This window comes from Anomaloglossus baeobatrachus, chromosome 4 (assembly GCF_048569485.1).
Source record: "Anomaloglossus baeobatrachus isolate aAnoBae1 chromosome 4, aAnoBae1.hap1, whole genome shotgun sequence".
NCBI classification, from domain to species: domain Eukaryota; kingdom Metazoa; phylum Chordata; class Amphibia; order Anura; family Aromobatidae; genus Anomaloglossus; species Anomaloglossus baeobatrachus.
The window spans coordinates 453,007,829-453,023,692 of NC_134356.1; the positions used below are offsets into that span (position 1 = coordinate 453,007,829).

Consider the following 15,864-nt stretch of genomic DNA (forward strand, 5'->3'; position numbering starts at 1 on the left):
ACGTTGGGGTCCCTAGCTTGTGTGTGTCCTCTCATGCAGTTAAAAAACTTACCGTGTATGGGACGCTGAGACCCAGGCTATATATGCGTATAATGTGGATAGGTTTTTTGCACCCAGTTCAGACATAGAATGGAGTTCCAAACGTTATTCCTTAATGTTAGTAGTTTTTCGTTTGTGAACCCTCCCCATACACACCTATTGCCAATCCACATTATACGCATATATAGCCTGGGTCTCAGCGTCCCATACACGGTAAGTTTTTTAACTGCATGAGAGGACACACACAAGCTAGGGACCCCAACGTAGAGAAATACTTTGGCGTAGTGTTGGGGCTCTTCTGCATTGATCAATTCAGTAGCTAAATTTCTCTTTATTCATATATTCATGGCAGTAATGCAGGTTCCATTTTTCACATTTCATTCTTACAAATAGCTATTGAATTTTTCATGTCAGTATTCACACAGCAGTTTCTGCTATTCCTTGTATTCCCCTTCCATAGTCACTGGTGTGCATACCTTATCTCCCCATAGTGATGTTTTTGTTTTTTTTTAGGTTTTTTGCACCCAGTTCAGACATAGAATGGAGTTCCAAACGTTATTCCTTAATGCTAGTCTCCATGAGTGACTGAGCTGTTGGCGGAGTTTCACCGCTTGTCACAGCCCAACATCTCACACGCTCTCTCTTTTACTGCAGAGAGCCACAAACAGGAGTGATGCTGGGCTGTGATGAGTGGTGAAATACCGCCCACAGCCCAGTCACTCAGGAAGATTGGGGCCGGCCGCGGTGACATTGGGTCAACTGGAAGTTGATATGATATCACCGGATCTCAGAGGTCACAATGTGGCCACTAATGCTGAGAAGTGAACCACCCCTTTAAACGGAACCAATCACCAGGATTTTCGTATATAACCTAAAGCCAGTGCTATACCGGCACTCTCAGGCTGATTCTATGGATACCTGTACGGGTCAGCTCGGATGTTCAGGTTTTGAAATCCAAAAAAAGTTTATAAAATTAGCTGCTTGTTGAGTGACAGCTGCAATGGAGCAGATAATATATTCATAGTTATCCCCTCCCCCTGTTAGAATTAGCATTATACCATCGATTTAACTTTTCACTAGGAAGGACCTGTGTGAGGTCATACCCATGTAACCTGAGATCCAGCTTTGTTGGCTGAGGCCCCGCCCCCTCTGGTCACATGGGTATGACCTCACACAGGTCCTGCAACAGACAGTGAATCGTTTGTATAATACTTATGCTAATTCTAACAGAGGGAGGGGATAACTATGAATATATTATTTGCTCCAGTGCAACTGTCACTCAAGAAGCAGCTAAATTTTATAAACTTTACTTTTTTGGATTTCAAAACCTAAACATCGGAGCTGACCACTACAGCTATATGGAGAAATGGCCTGATAGTGCCAGTATAGCCCTGACTTTAGGTTATATACGAAAATCCTGGTGATTGGGTCACTTTAAAAAGGGAACCTGTCGCCTCATTTTTCGACATTACATTGACCAGAATGTGTTTTAAATGAAGCTATGTGCATCACTAACAAAATTTAAAAAAAAAAACATCAGAAAGCAGTGGGTTTTTTTTTGTTTTTTTTTTTTTACTTCAACAGGTATGAGACGCAAGTAAATTTTCAGAGCAGAACAGAACCTCCAAGTTATTGAGGGAGGATTTGGAGAAATTCAGCTCAGTTTGTGCTCCAAAACCTCTTGAAAAATAGACTGTGCACATATATTCTTACTGTACCAGTGCCACAGATATAAATTACCAATTCTTTTACATTGCACTAGCGGAATTCTAACATTTCTATAATGATGTGACACGATTGCACTAACAGACCTTCAGATGTCGGGTTTTAGCACATCGTAAATACACTTTAACAGGCAGCACATTGGCTTACATGCACCAGCCACTATACATAATGACGGCAGCTAATCAGCCTTTTGATGACCAACATCCACCCTTGTCAGAGATCAGAGGTCAAGCCAACCCTGTTGTCCCTTCACTTGTCCCACAATCACCTCCCCTCCTCCCAGACACAATGCCTTGTAAATTACTGACATCTTCATGTCTCAAAGTCCCAAGTGGTTCAGCAGCTGCACCCCCCCTGGGAATCAAGGAGCAAATGCACTAGTCATAAACTATATTTGGCCAAAAGCCTTGAAATTAGAAGGTATAGCCAGCTGAGTGCTGATGAAGAATGTCCCATAGGTAACAGGCACAAAACCCATGTGCTGAAGCCTTCTACACATTGCAGGCTCATGGCTATACGCACGCCACTTTTCTAGCATTACAAAGTATTCCGGTTACTATTTTCAATAAGAGTACATGCCCATGGTCAGTTTTTAATCACATTTTTGACACTGCATATATATTTGTTGTGTAAAAAATGCAGTGTTTTACCATTCAAGCAAATGGACATCATCTATAGAAACCTAATGTTCATTGTGCTTCATTTTTACACTGCATAAAGTCACCTGCGGTAGAAGCGCATGAAAAAAAGCATGTAGTCTGCATCCAAGAATGTCAATACCAGGATGTCACAAAAATAAACCATATCACACCAAACAGACAAATAAAACGCAGTGTAAGAACGCTAGTAAACTAAGGTGCAGAAATTCTGCACTGCCAAAACCTCAATACTGATATTGGAAAAGTAGCCTAAAGCAACACTACAGCGTGTTTTTTTTCCAGTGCTGGAGTGGTGCTTTAATTGTAAATCCCTAGCCCCGTCATATAATCACCTTCATCGTTTTTCGGCACTGTTGGTCCTACAGCATCAACTAGAGCCCAGAAGTTACATCACAAGCACTTATTACAAGTCCATGAGAGCCAGAATGAGGCTCCCATAAACTTGTATTATTGGTGACCTCCATTAAACACTAGAGCGGCTGGTAGGTCAGATATCGCCAGAGACCAAGTGATGCTGGAAAAAGATGAAGACGGCGCAGATGAGTATACGAGCAGGGGCAGACGACTTACACTTAAAGGGAAGCAATCACCAGGGTTTTTTTAAATAACCTAAAGCCAGGGCTATACTGGCACTATCAGGCTGATTCTCTACATACCTGTTGTGATCAGCTCGGATGTTTAGGTTTTGAAATCCAAAAAAGTACCCATGTGACCGAAGGGGCAGGGCCTCAGCCAACAAAAAGGATACCAGGAAGCAACATTTTCTGTTGGCTGAGGGCCCGCCCATTCTGATCACATGGGTATGATCTCACAGGTCCTGCTAGTGAAAAATTAAATAGTTTGTATAATACTTATGCTAATTATAACAGGGGGAGGGGATAAGTACGAATACCACCCCCCCCCAGCTATTATCTGATCCTCAGCTGCTGTCAGTCAAGAATCTGGTGATTTTATAAACTTTACTTTCTGGGATTTCAAAACCTAAAACATCCGAGCTGACCACTACAGGTATGTAGAGAATCAGCCTGATAGTGCCAGTATAGCACTGGCTTTAGGTTATATACGAAAATCCTAGTGATTGGTTCCCTTTAAAGCACCACTGCAGTGGGCAAATAAAAAACAAAAAAATGCTGGTGTGGTGTTTTAAAAGGAGAGATTCCAAAATCCACATTTCTTTGAGTTTTAGGGCCTGGCCACAGGTCTCCTAACCCTAAGGCCCTGTGCGCACACTGCGTTTTTACTGCAGAAATTTCTTGAGAAAATGGTTGTAACCTTTCTGCAGAAATTCCCCAGCAAAACCTATGGGGGGGGGAAAAAAAAAAAAAAAAAAAACAAAAAAAAAAAAAAAAAAAAAAAGCTGTGCGCACACTGCGTTTTTTTTCCCCCTCAAGAAAATTCTTTCTGCAGAATTTCTTGAGGAAAAAATGTGCATGTCACTTTTCTGCAAGTACCTGCATTTTTTGCCATAGATAATGGTAAAATAACGCAGGAACAACCTGCGGGAAAAAAAAAACGCACTAAACACGGAAAAAATGCATGCGTTTTTGGGGGGTTTTTTTTAATCCTTTTTCTAGTGCGCACAGGGCCTAACACATCAGTCTCACAAGCATATATGCATGTATACTCAGGCCGCAAGACACAGATGTATGAAACTGGTCAACACCATAATATTGTTAGAGACTTAAGCATAAGGTTTTAGGACTAACAAAAAAGGCAACTGTGACTCATAAGAAAAAAAAAAAAAGTGCCCGTTACATTCTCCACAGAGCTGTGCCTCCCACTAAAACGCTGAAAAATGACACCAAACCCCAAATGACCCTCTGGTATCAATGATGTCTAACATATAACAGATCCAGTAGAACACAACTGGAGTGTGAATGGAGCAACATCAACGGATCTTAACATTCATCTCCAGTATTTCAAGCAAAACCTGAAAAATTCCAAGGTGAAACCATATAAGGCTATGTGCACAAGTATTTGCAGCAGACATTTCTGTACCAGAAAAAAAAAAGAAAAAAAAAAAAAAAAAAAAGTTGACCAGGAAAAAATGAATAAAATCTGCCCGTTTTTACACATTCAGTTAAATAGGTGAAAACGCAAAAAGAATTCACATGGGGCAGATTTGAAACCGATACAAATCTGCAAAGAAAAACTAAGGCTACTTTCACAGATCAGTTTTTTGGCATCAGGCACAATCCGGCGTGTGCCTGATGCAACGGATCCGGCGCACAATATGCAAAAACGGATGCGCCTGATCCTTTTTTTTTTACAGATCAGGTATACCTGATCCGTCAAAAAACGGATGCGGTGCATCCGTTTTTGCATTAGTTTCGTCCTTTTTTTTTTTTGCTGGATCAGTTTGTTTTTTTTTTCAATTGGAGCATGCTCAGTTTACAAAAACGGCATTCAGATCCGCCGTCCATAGGCTTCCATTGTAAATCATGCCGTATCACGACGGATCCGGCGCGCTGCGTTTTTTTTGTCAGAGACAAAAAATATTACAAGAGACATTCCATCCGGCCGCCGCATTAGCAAATTACGACGGATCCGGCAAAAGCCGGATGCAACGCAAGGCCATCAGGCACAATCCGGCGCTAATACAAATCAATGGGAATAAAAAGGATGCTGCGCCGGATTCGTTTCATCCGTTTTTTTGCCGGATAATGCCTGATGGTAAAAAGCTGATGTGTGAAAGTAGCCTAAAGAAGCGTGTTCTGTGCAGAAATAGCAACAAAAAAGCAGCATGTGAACAATCCCTAGATGTTATTGTAGTTATCAAGTATTGGATATGTTATACTGCCGTTGTCCACAGAGCTACAAGCATCCTCCTGTAACCACGTTTTTACAGAGTACCTAATAAAGGACATTTTTTTTATAGAATGGCGTGCCCCTTTTTCTATCTTTATATATTTATTTTGTGTCTTTATATAGCTATTACACATGTACTGTATATACACTGAGTATACGGGAGATCTGGCCACACCGCAATCTTCTGGGAGGTCAGAAGAGATTGTTTTGAAATAAGAAGTTAAACCAGATTGTATGAAAGCATGGAGAATTATGCTTTGCTGTGGCCAGTTGGTCAGGCTAAACTGGTCTCTCAATCCATTAAAGTGTCTAGGGGTTGCATACCCAACATGTGGCAGCTTGTAATGAAGGAGGAGCCGATAATAAATACCAAAACTTAACCCCTTATTTACCATTTCTCTCAATAAAGCAAGCAGACAAAGAGTTGCCCATTTGTTCAAAATAGATTCCCTTGAAAAGAATGTGGTTTGTATTGCTCGGTCCTGCAATGATGATTAATCCGAGCACAGCATGAACTGACCTCCGCAGTCAAACACATGATATTGGAAGGACAGAATTTCATTATCTGGAAGTGTATTGTGAAAACATGGAGCTCAAGCCATTTTCCTAGGTACACAGCATATTAATGCAAGTATTTGGCATGGAATAGTGACAAAGGACGACACGCATAGAGCTACTTTAGCTCGTCACATCACAGATTTATTAGAAAAAGAACGTATCTCAAAGACACGTATACTAAAATGTCGTCTACACCATATATGATGACTATGATCACAGGAGGCCTTTACTAATCGATTCCATGCTTAGTATGCGTGGCACCTTGATGAGGTGGTGAAAACGGTACGAGGGACACAAAACCCCAATTTTATAGCTTAGCAATCTTCGACAGTGGTTTGAAATACCCTTGAGATGTAAAAGTAATAGTACTGAATAAATAATACCCAGGTAGGTTGATCAGCGACAGAATAAACTCTGCCCGTGCCTTTCTGGCTCTACCAGCTCAGCACTGATGACCATTGAGATAATATAGATGGCACCCGCTTTGTCTGCATCAAAAAGACCCCCAACATCAAAACTTTTTTTCTAAAGTGGACACCATTTTGGCATGATACATATTAGGGGATCCCAATGAGCACGGAGGAATCCGCCTTCTCCACATGGCAGTGCTTATTATTTACAGGATTCCCATCTCAATTTAGCGATCACTGTTACATCAGAGGGAATAAAAGGTTATATTCCAAGATATCACCATACATAACTATATAAATATATAAGCACTTTGTTACTGTGAGATAAATTAAGCCTAAACCCCTAAGGGCAGCCAACTGCTCCTTCACAGCATTTACCGCCTTTGTTATGGAAGATTTTGTTTCGCAATAGGTCTAGTGCTAGTCCATTATTCAGCTTCAGGGGAAATGTAAATGCAGTAGATTGTTTTTCTGCAAGTAATCAGCTTCATAGATGTGAATGGCGTTCTCTACTGGGCACCAATATACCCTTATAGAGCATCTCCCCCCTTCACATAGCCATGGGGTTAAAGTGATTGTCCCACTTTTACAACTTACCACACATCCGTAGGATAGGTGGTGTTTGATTGCTGTTGGTTCTACTGCCGAGACCCCCGATCACAAGAACAGAGCTCCTGTGGATAGGTGGTATGTTGTAACTGTTGAACAACCCCTTTTAGTTATTTTTTTTATAGTAGGAGTCTTCATGCAGCCAAAGAGGAAGGGGGTTGGGTGGGAGGGATGGCAGTGGCGCCATCACACTATAGATAGGTTTTACTTACACAGACGTACTGTAGTATACTGCAGGGACAGAACTTTTCATTATACAAAGGCTCATTTTGATTCATAGAGTAGTAGAAATGATACTTTTAGTTAGTGAAAGACTGCTACTGTACCTTGCATTTTAGTCATTCCTGAACTTGTGAACTACGTCTACCACAATGGGTCATCCTCCGTAGATGAATGCATGCACAACGTGCAATATGTTGGACAATTCAGCTACCAACAATGGTATTAGCTAATACCACTGTCCATTGAAATTAAATTGTGTATGTAGATTTAATGAACAAATAACACAAGAGTGGAATTTAAATGTATAGATTAACTGGTTACATCGTTGCTGTAATATCCTCTTTCGGAGCTATTCCTGCCACCCGTGCCTAGCTTAGCTGCATTTACATACGTTTCCAGTAAGAAAGGGGAATAAGCAACTGCTAGACACCTCCACAGTGAAAAGATCAGACATGCTCTAAACCAATATGCCCAGTCATCACCCCTTTCCCTATACACATTAGATAGACAGCGATTCCTGCCAGCATTAATCTAATGAATATAGCCATACTACTAAGCAAAATCATTAGCAAGCCTACATAATGCAGTAGAATAGCCAGTTGAATGGGAGTAAGGTATGACTAGGATCAGACTACAGAAGATTAGCTTGGAGCCTGTAACGATAAAGATACTTAGGATTGCATTAGAGCTGTAAACACAAACAGTAGGAGGTTTCTAATCCAGGCAATTTTCCAAATTGCTATATTTCACTTTAGATGCATTGGATGAATACACTTAAGGGTACTTGACACGGTGCGATATAGGTACAGATATCGCTAGCGAGTGTACCCGCCCCCGTCGGTGGTGCGACACGGGCAAATCGCTGCCTGTGGCGCACATCGCTTACACCCGTCACATGGACTTACCTTCCCTGCGACGTCGCTCTGGCCGGCAAACAGCCTCCTTTCTAAGGGGTTTGTGCGTCGTCACACGGTCGCCATCCAATAGCAGAGGAGGGGCGGAGATGAGCGGGCGGAAGATCCCGTCCACCTCCTTTCTTCTTTTCCGGTGGACACAGGTAGGAAATGTGTGCTGCCACAGGAACGACGAACAACATCGTACCTGCAGCAGCAACGATATTAAGGAAAGGAGCGACGTGTCAACGATTTTTGACGTTTTTGCGATCGTTGATCCTCGCTCCTTGGTGTTACACGCTGCAATGTCGCTGTCGGCGCCGGATGTGCGTCACTAATGACGTGACCCCGACGATATATTGTTAGCGATGTCGCAGCGTGTAAAGCACCCTTGGGCGAGTGCCTCGCGTGTAACTCGCGCGAGTCTCTCATTGAATCATCCGGCACGGACTCGCACTCTCCTGACAGGAGCGGGTCGGTTGCATGTATGTCTATGCAGCTGAGATGCTCCTGTCCTGAGAGTGTGACTACATGCCGGGTGATTCAATGCGAGGCACTCGCAAGTGTGACTCTGGCCTTAAGTATATCTTACTGGTGAACACCTGCTTCAAAAATAATTCCATTTAAAATGAAATTCATCAAAAACAAGTGAGAGGTCTTGTTACTTCACAGTGGTCACTGATAACCGTAAAGTGTAACTACACGTGACTTGGAAGACCCTAGAGTTAAGTCACATTCACAGCTTTACATCAAAAAGCCAGGGAAGAGCTACTTCTATAAAAGGAAGACCACTTAAGCAAATCTTTTCAATCATCACTGAAAAGCAAGTGATAAAATTTAAGCAGCACGGTGGCTCAGTGGTTAACACTTGTTTTTAGCGCCGGAGTCCTGATTTTCACATCCCACAAAGGACAATATCTGCGAGGAGTTTGTATGGTGTCCCCGTGTAGGAGGCTCCAGTTTCCCCAACACCACAAAGACATACTAATAGGGACTTAAGACGGAGCCCCAGTGGGGACAGTGATGATCTCTGTAAAGTGAGGAGGAAATGATGCTATATAAGTAAAAGAAACAAACAAATAAACAAATATAGTAGTAGCAATATGTCTACAAGCTGATCACAGAGATTAGATCGTTGTTGGAGGATCTCACTGCCTATGTGACCCATTGACAACAGGAACCTCAGGTAAATGGAAGAACAATTAATGGAAGATTTTCTGCTTTATTATAAACCAGAGAGATCTCCTTAGCACTCAGCTCTCTCAGAGACAAACATTGATAGGCACGATCACCATGAATGCAGGTTATGTGGGGGATGAGCGGTGTTTGATAAACAAAAAACAATGAATGAGATAAAAAGAATCATAGACATTAAAGAGGTTTTTCCAGTTGACTTTTGCCACCTATAAACAGGAGAGGTGAGCAACATCCGATCGGTGGGACTCCCCAGATAACCAGATTGAGGCTTCTAAAGAGGCCACTCCACACACAGTCTAGGGGCTGACAGGCAGATAAGCGCATCAGTATCTCTCAGCCGATAGGCATGGAGGCTGAGCGTGTACCTCCAGAATGGGGTAGTGACCAGAGATCCTATTCTACTGATTATTGGGTTTGCAGAGATGACACAATTTATCACTTTTCCTACAAGTGACAGATAACCTATTCTGTGGGGAGACACTTTTTTTGCGGCTTGATTAATCTTTTTCTCCAATATTCTTGCTTGTAGTTGTCACTGTCTTTTTGAGGCATTTACATGTTATTTCTAAATAAAAAAGGTAAATATGAAGTGGTTGTGTGCAGTCCCAGCCTAATATTGTGTTATGGACCTTTCTTTTACAAATATTACAGACACATGGAATAGACACATCAGAATGTTTTCTTACCGGTTTAATGTGCTCCTCTATGTTTTGCTTTGGATGTTTAGAGGGTGAAGGATTACAATTCTCATCTTGGGGTTCCTCTTTCACAGCAAGATTTCGCTGACCAAGGTTCCTTTGCGGATTAGGAGTGACTATTCCCTGCTGCTCCCTCTGAACCTGTAGATACTTCTGTGCCAACATAGATGGCTGACCTTCCCTGCGATTGCCATCTTCCTCATAGGAGTCTCCATCACTTTCATCCTCATCTTCCATCTCATCTTCATCAGGGTCACTAGCAACCTGTGGAGGTGCCATGGGCGGGCGGGCCTTAGCAGCTGACAGAGTGGCAGGACCAGGTGTAGCTTTCATTGCTTGCTGTGATGCCAGCTGTTGGGCATACAGCAGATGTGTTTCTTTTATTTGCCTCTCCCGTTCTTCCATACGAGCAGCTTGCTGCTTTTGAAGTTGCCCCTTTTGAAGGTGCTCCATCACAGCCTCCAATTTCATGCCCTGCTTCGAATGCATCTGTGAACTGCCCGTAAGAGCAGGATTTAATCCACTTGGTATTAGCGAGGGCTACAATCAAAGAGGAATAAAAAAAAATTAATACCAAATACTATTTCATATTCTTGGAAACTGTTTTGTTATATTTATAAAAATGCAGAACTAGACAAAAAATTGTGGCCAGTACATTATGATGCAAGAGCATACACTTTCTGCTGAGGAAAGTAATGGCAAAACCATCAAGCCCTATAAACCGTGAATGGACGCCGCCGATGCAACAACAGGGGCCTCCACTTATAATGAAGTCTCCGTATTGATGAGTTGCATGCGGTCAGCCATATTGGAGTGTTCTTCCTACAGCAATTCACAGGATTTAGAGAAGTTCTGAAGCACATGCCACCTGCGATGCAACAGATTTCCATCATCTACTCAATTAATGACAAGTCAGACTTATGTGTGTGCACGGGACACGCTGGCCACACATATGGGGCAAGGAACAGGCGGGGTCAATAATCAAGTGTTGGATCGTCAGTATGAGCGCCTGGCTCAACAATAAGCCAGACTAATCTGGCAAACCAGCAAGGTACCTGAAAAAAAGGCAAAAAAGCAACAAAAAAGGAGAAAATGAGGATCTGTAATCGGCCGATCGTAGGATCAGTGCATGACCTGACAGATCACATTCTTTTCAGACAATGGTTTGGTGTGAGCTATTGTTAAAGATCATTCACATAAATTCCAAGCCATGATTGCCCCAAACGGTTCTAATGGGACGGGTCATCGGACAGTATCCTATGTGAGGGCTTACGGGCTCCGCTAGGTTAGCTCTTGGCTCTACCTAATATGCCAGAATCCTATTGGGAACTGATTGAAGCCATAGTGTGAAGACTCCGGGGTCTCCACCTGGGTAGAGGTGCTGGAAGCAGGAGGGGACAGTGAGAAACTTTCCTGCACAAGGGCTGATGGCACATGGGGCACCGAGCCCACGCCTGCTCCATGGCACTGCCTGCACCCGCCCATACAGCAGCGGATGCCCTGGACCACAGGGGCCCTGCCCGCCCGGTGCACCGCCGGCTCCGTACTCCTGCACATAGGCCACGTTAGGGCGCACAGTGCAGGCAGCGAGTGTCGCCAAGGAGCGGTGTGTTGTGTGCAGTGACCCCCGCCCTCCTCACCTCTCCCCACCTCCAGCCCCGTAAGACCCCGGTAAGTGCATGGCCCCCCGCTCACCATAGCCTCTCTCCCGCAGCCGGCCTTCTCCACCATCCCGTCAGTTTGCAGGCCTTTCGGCACCGCACTCTCCTGTTGCCACTTAGCCGCCCGCCCCGGCTTCCCCTCCGTTTCCGTCTCACTCCAACCTCCAGGCTCTATACTAGGCCCCTCCCGATACAGCGAACGATTCATCTGACGTCATCGCGCACATCGTAACGGCAGCACGTCTCTCTGACTGCCACGCGCGTGGCAGCCGAGCAGTGGCGGCCATATTGGTCCACCCACAGAGGTGTCGATGCTGTGAGCTACTGGAGATGTGCACTGACTTACTCAAGTCTTATTAACCTTTTAGACGCTCTATGTACACAAGACTCAGAATTATGAGAAGTCGAGGTCAAGAAAATGCGTATTCATATGTTCATGGACATGCTTATATAGAAGCGGCCATATTGGTACACCCGAGTACTGTGAGAGCCGCTGTGCACTGGCCATGCCTGACCAAACGTGTGTACAGAATTGTCACGGTCACAAGTGTTTGCCACTAATCTGTTCTAACATGCATGAATAGCAATTCCCTAATATATACTTATTAAAATGAGCAGGAAGGGAAATGCATCACTAATATGTAGTAATGATTCCCTTATGGCAGAAAACCACTGCAGTCCCATGTAAGGCTTCTACTTACATTTAGATATTCCATTTGTACCGATTTTAGTTTTACAGTAGAAGAAAAAGCGCAGCATCCAGAACTTTTTTCTATTCTATAAACTGACACGACAGAACCCAGATATACCCGATAGTAACATAAAGCCCCTCTGCGCCGTCTGCATCAGGGCACAGATTAGCTTCACACATTAATTCCATTTGTCTGTTCTTAAAGATAAAATGACAAAACATTACTAAATGTATAGGCTTTCTGTACCAGTCCTCTGTGTGGTCTCCTGATGAGCATAAAGCCCCCTTACACATTAGACTAATGTTGTACATGGTCCCCTATGCCCTTCAACCCAGCAGCATTCATATCTGTATGCCCAAATTCCCTGCCTAACTAGCCCTGTATAACGCTACGAGGGGCTGCTGATAAGTCTTTGGCTTTGGGGTCTATTTTTGTTACTATGGTAATCAATGTTACATCACATGCAAGCCTTATGTGTCTAATATATGTATTCAAAATTTTGTGTGTTTCTTATGGCAACAATGCTCTACACACACGGGAAAACAAAATGGTGGAGTCCAATGCGATATTCACAGCAACTGAGAGCAGAGGAGTGATAAAATTCTTGTTTCTGCAAGGAAAGTCCGCAAAGTATATTCATGGTGATTTGTCGCAGACATTGGGGGATCAATGCCCTTCATATTCCCCAGTTAAGAACTGGGTTGCCAAATTTAAAATGGGCCACTTCAACACTAATGATGAGGAACGTCCTGGACGATTGAGAGTGGTGGTTGTTGTGGAGATCGTTGATGCTGTGCACAACCTCATACTGGAGAATCTAATAATTTAAGCTATAGCAATAGCAGACATCATGGGGGTTTCCCGTGAGTGTTTGTGTCATTATCCATGAACATTTGGACATGAGGAAGCGATCTGCAAAGTGGGTCCCCAAATATTTGACAACAGATCAGAGAAGCGTGCGAGTGAAAACGTCCCGGTCCATTTGTCAGCGTTTCCAGACTGATAAGAACTTCCTAGATCGACTGGTCACTATGGATGAGACCTGGATTTATTTGTATGACCCTGAAAACAAGGAGCAGTCAAAAGAGTGGAGGCACAGTGGTTCTCCTCATCCAAAGAAGTTCAGGGTGCAAAAATCAGCCACTAAGGTGATGGCGTCTGTGTTGTGGAATAAGGAGGGCGTGCTGCTAGTGGACTACCCTAGAAAGGTTTACACCATCAATGCAAGGTATTACTGTATTTTTCGTATTATAAGACGCACTTTTCGTCCCAAAAATTTGGGAGGAAAGTGAGAGGTGCGTCTTAAATTCTGAATGTAGCTAACCAGGGTGGTGGAGAGGGGTCGCAAGAGGCCGGAGGAATGCTGCGGCTGGAGGAATGCTGTGCGGGCAGGCGGCGGCGGTCTGCACACATATCAGCTGTTTTCAACAGCTGACATGTGTGCCTGCTAGCCGCGGGTAAAATCGCTTCCACCTGCGGCCATTAACCCCTTAAATCTTGCTACCAAAGTCTGGCAGCAAGATCTAAATGCGCGCGGCCATGTTTTTTACTTACCGCCGACCCCACCGGAAGTCACGTGCGTGATCACGTGACTATCGGTGGTTGCCATCGTAGCACAGGGTCATGTGATGACGCCTGCAGCTATGATGTTTCACTTTCGTTTTCCCTCGGCACGGAACAGAGGGAAAAAGAAAGTGACTGTATCTGCTGTTTACAGCTGTATAGCTGTGATCAGCAGATAGATAATAGCGATCGGATTGCTGATCGCTATAGCCCCCTAGGGGGACTAGTAAAATAAAAAAAAAAATAAAAAAAAAAGTTTTAAAAAAAAAAAAAAACTAAAAGTTCAAATCACCCCACTTTTCCCCCCATTGAAAATTAAAGGGTTAAAAAATAAATAAATATACACATATTTGGTATCGCCGCGTTCAGAAATGCCCGATCTATCAAAATATAAAATCAATTAATCCGATTGGTAAACGGCGTAGTGGCAAAAAAATTCCAAACGCCAAAATTACGTTTTTTGGTCACCGCAAGTTTTACGCAAAATGCAATAACAGGCGATCAAAACATAGCATCTGCGCAAAAATGGTACCATTAGAAACGTCAGCTCGAGACGCAAAAAATAAGCCATCACTGAGCCATAGATCCCAAAAAATAACGCTACGTGTTTCGGAAAATGGCGCAAAACGTATGCCACTTTTATTGGACAAGCTTGTGAATTTTTTTAACCCCTTAGATACAAGTAAACCTATACATGTTTGGTGTCTACAAACTCGCACCAACCTCAGGCATCATACTCACACATCAGTTTTACCAAATAGTGAACACCGTGAATAAAACATCCCAAAAACTATTGTGCCATCACACTTTTTTTGCAATTTTTCCACATTTGGATTTTTTTTGCTGTTTTCCAGTACACCATATGGTAAAACTTATGGTTTCATTTAAAAGTACAACTTGTCGTGCAAAAAACAAGCCCTCATATGGCAAGATTGACGGAAAAATAAAAAAGTTACGGCTCTCGGAAGAAGGGGAGCAAAAAACAAAAACGGAAAGTGCCCCGAGGCTGAAGGGGTTAAAGTCACATGCGTTTTTAATACAAATACACTGCTAAATAAAGTTTAAACATACAAACACTATGAAAAAAAGGGAAAATGAATGAAACATAAAATAGCTTATTTTATTAAAATGATAACAGTGTGATAATATTTATGTAAAAAATAACTCTAAATTATTGATTTTCATAAATTTAATTGTCGGACTATGTGTGTGTGTGTAAAGGGACATATCATGCCCATAATTTGAAGTAAAAAACGCATGCGTTTATTTTGTCTAAAAAGCATGTTTTCTGCATCAAAAAAAGCATGTAAAATGCTAGGATTTTGATTTAGGATGCGTTTTGCAAATTCTCATTGACTCTAATGTTAGCAAAACGCTGCCAAAATGGCAAAAACAATTGACATGTTGCTTCTTTAAACGCTGAGTTTTTGCCAAATTTTCTGCAACTGAAACGCTGTGTTTTTAAGAGCATTGTGCGCACAAGAAATCCCAATTTCCCATAGACTTGGCTTGAAAATCAAAACGCAGGCATTTTGGCATTAAAACGCTGCAGTTCAAAACGCTGCGGAAACGCATGAAAAAACGCAAAGTGCGCACATAGCCTTAGGTTGTGTGGACTTTGTGTATGCAAGCCATATGTGTTCAGTCACTCAATTGAACCAGGAGTCTCTCGCCAGGTATTAAAGGGAACCTGTCACCAGATTTTTGAGGTATAAATGAAAGCTAGCACATTAAGCAGCGCCTGTGCTGCATTCCATAAAGGTGCATGTTATCCCCTGACTCCCCTTGTACACACGACAAATATCTTTTTACAGTCTCCCAAGCTGTAGGTAAATCTTTGGGTCCGGTCCGATGGGCATCCTTAGTTGCAGCTCTTGTACTTCCTCTCCGTTCTGATCGCCATCCTCTTGTGATGATTAACGTAGATGATGCTCCTGCGCCATCCACGTCACTTGGAAAAAAGTCACGCATGCGCAGATACATTCCCATCTCGCGCAAGTGCATTTATGTCATGTGATGTTCTATTCCAACTTTATGTCTCCTTGTTGTTCAGCCTAATACACAATCGTATGGTCTGTGCAGCAGTAACTCCTGACAACCCTTCTCTGAGAACAAGTCCTTAAACTTAAG

General features: G+C 42.9%; 1 protein-coding gene across 2 annotated transcripts in view; it reads right to left on the reverse strand.

The window, feature by feature from the left end:
• ARID3B (AT-rich interaction domain 3B) overlaps positions 1 to 11,658 on the reverse strand; it is an 83,454-nt gene extending 71,796 nt beyond the window's left edge. For both annotated transcript variants that reach the window (XM_075345619.1, XM_075345618.1), the window contains exons 1-2: positions 11,514 to 11,658; positions 9,807 to 10,358 (exon numbers count right to left, since the gene is read on the reverse strand). In XM_075345619.1, the coding sequence (XP_075201734.1) occupies positions 9,807 to 10,358; positions 11,514 to 11,549 (588 nt within the window). In that variant the 5' untranslated portion in view covers positions 11,550 to 11,658. The remainder of the gene's footprint in view (positions 1 to 9,806; positions 10,359 to 11,513) is intronic.
• Positions 11,659 to 15,864: the final 4,206 nt, after the last annotated feature.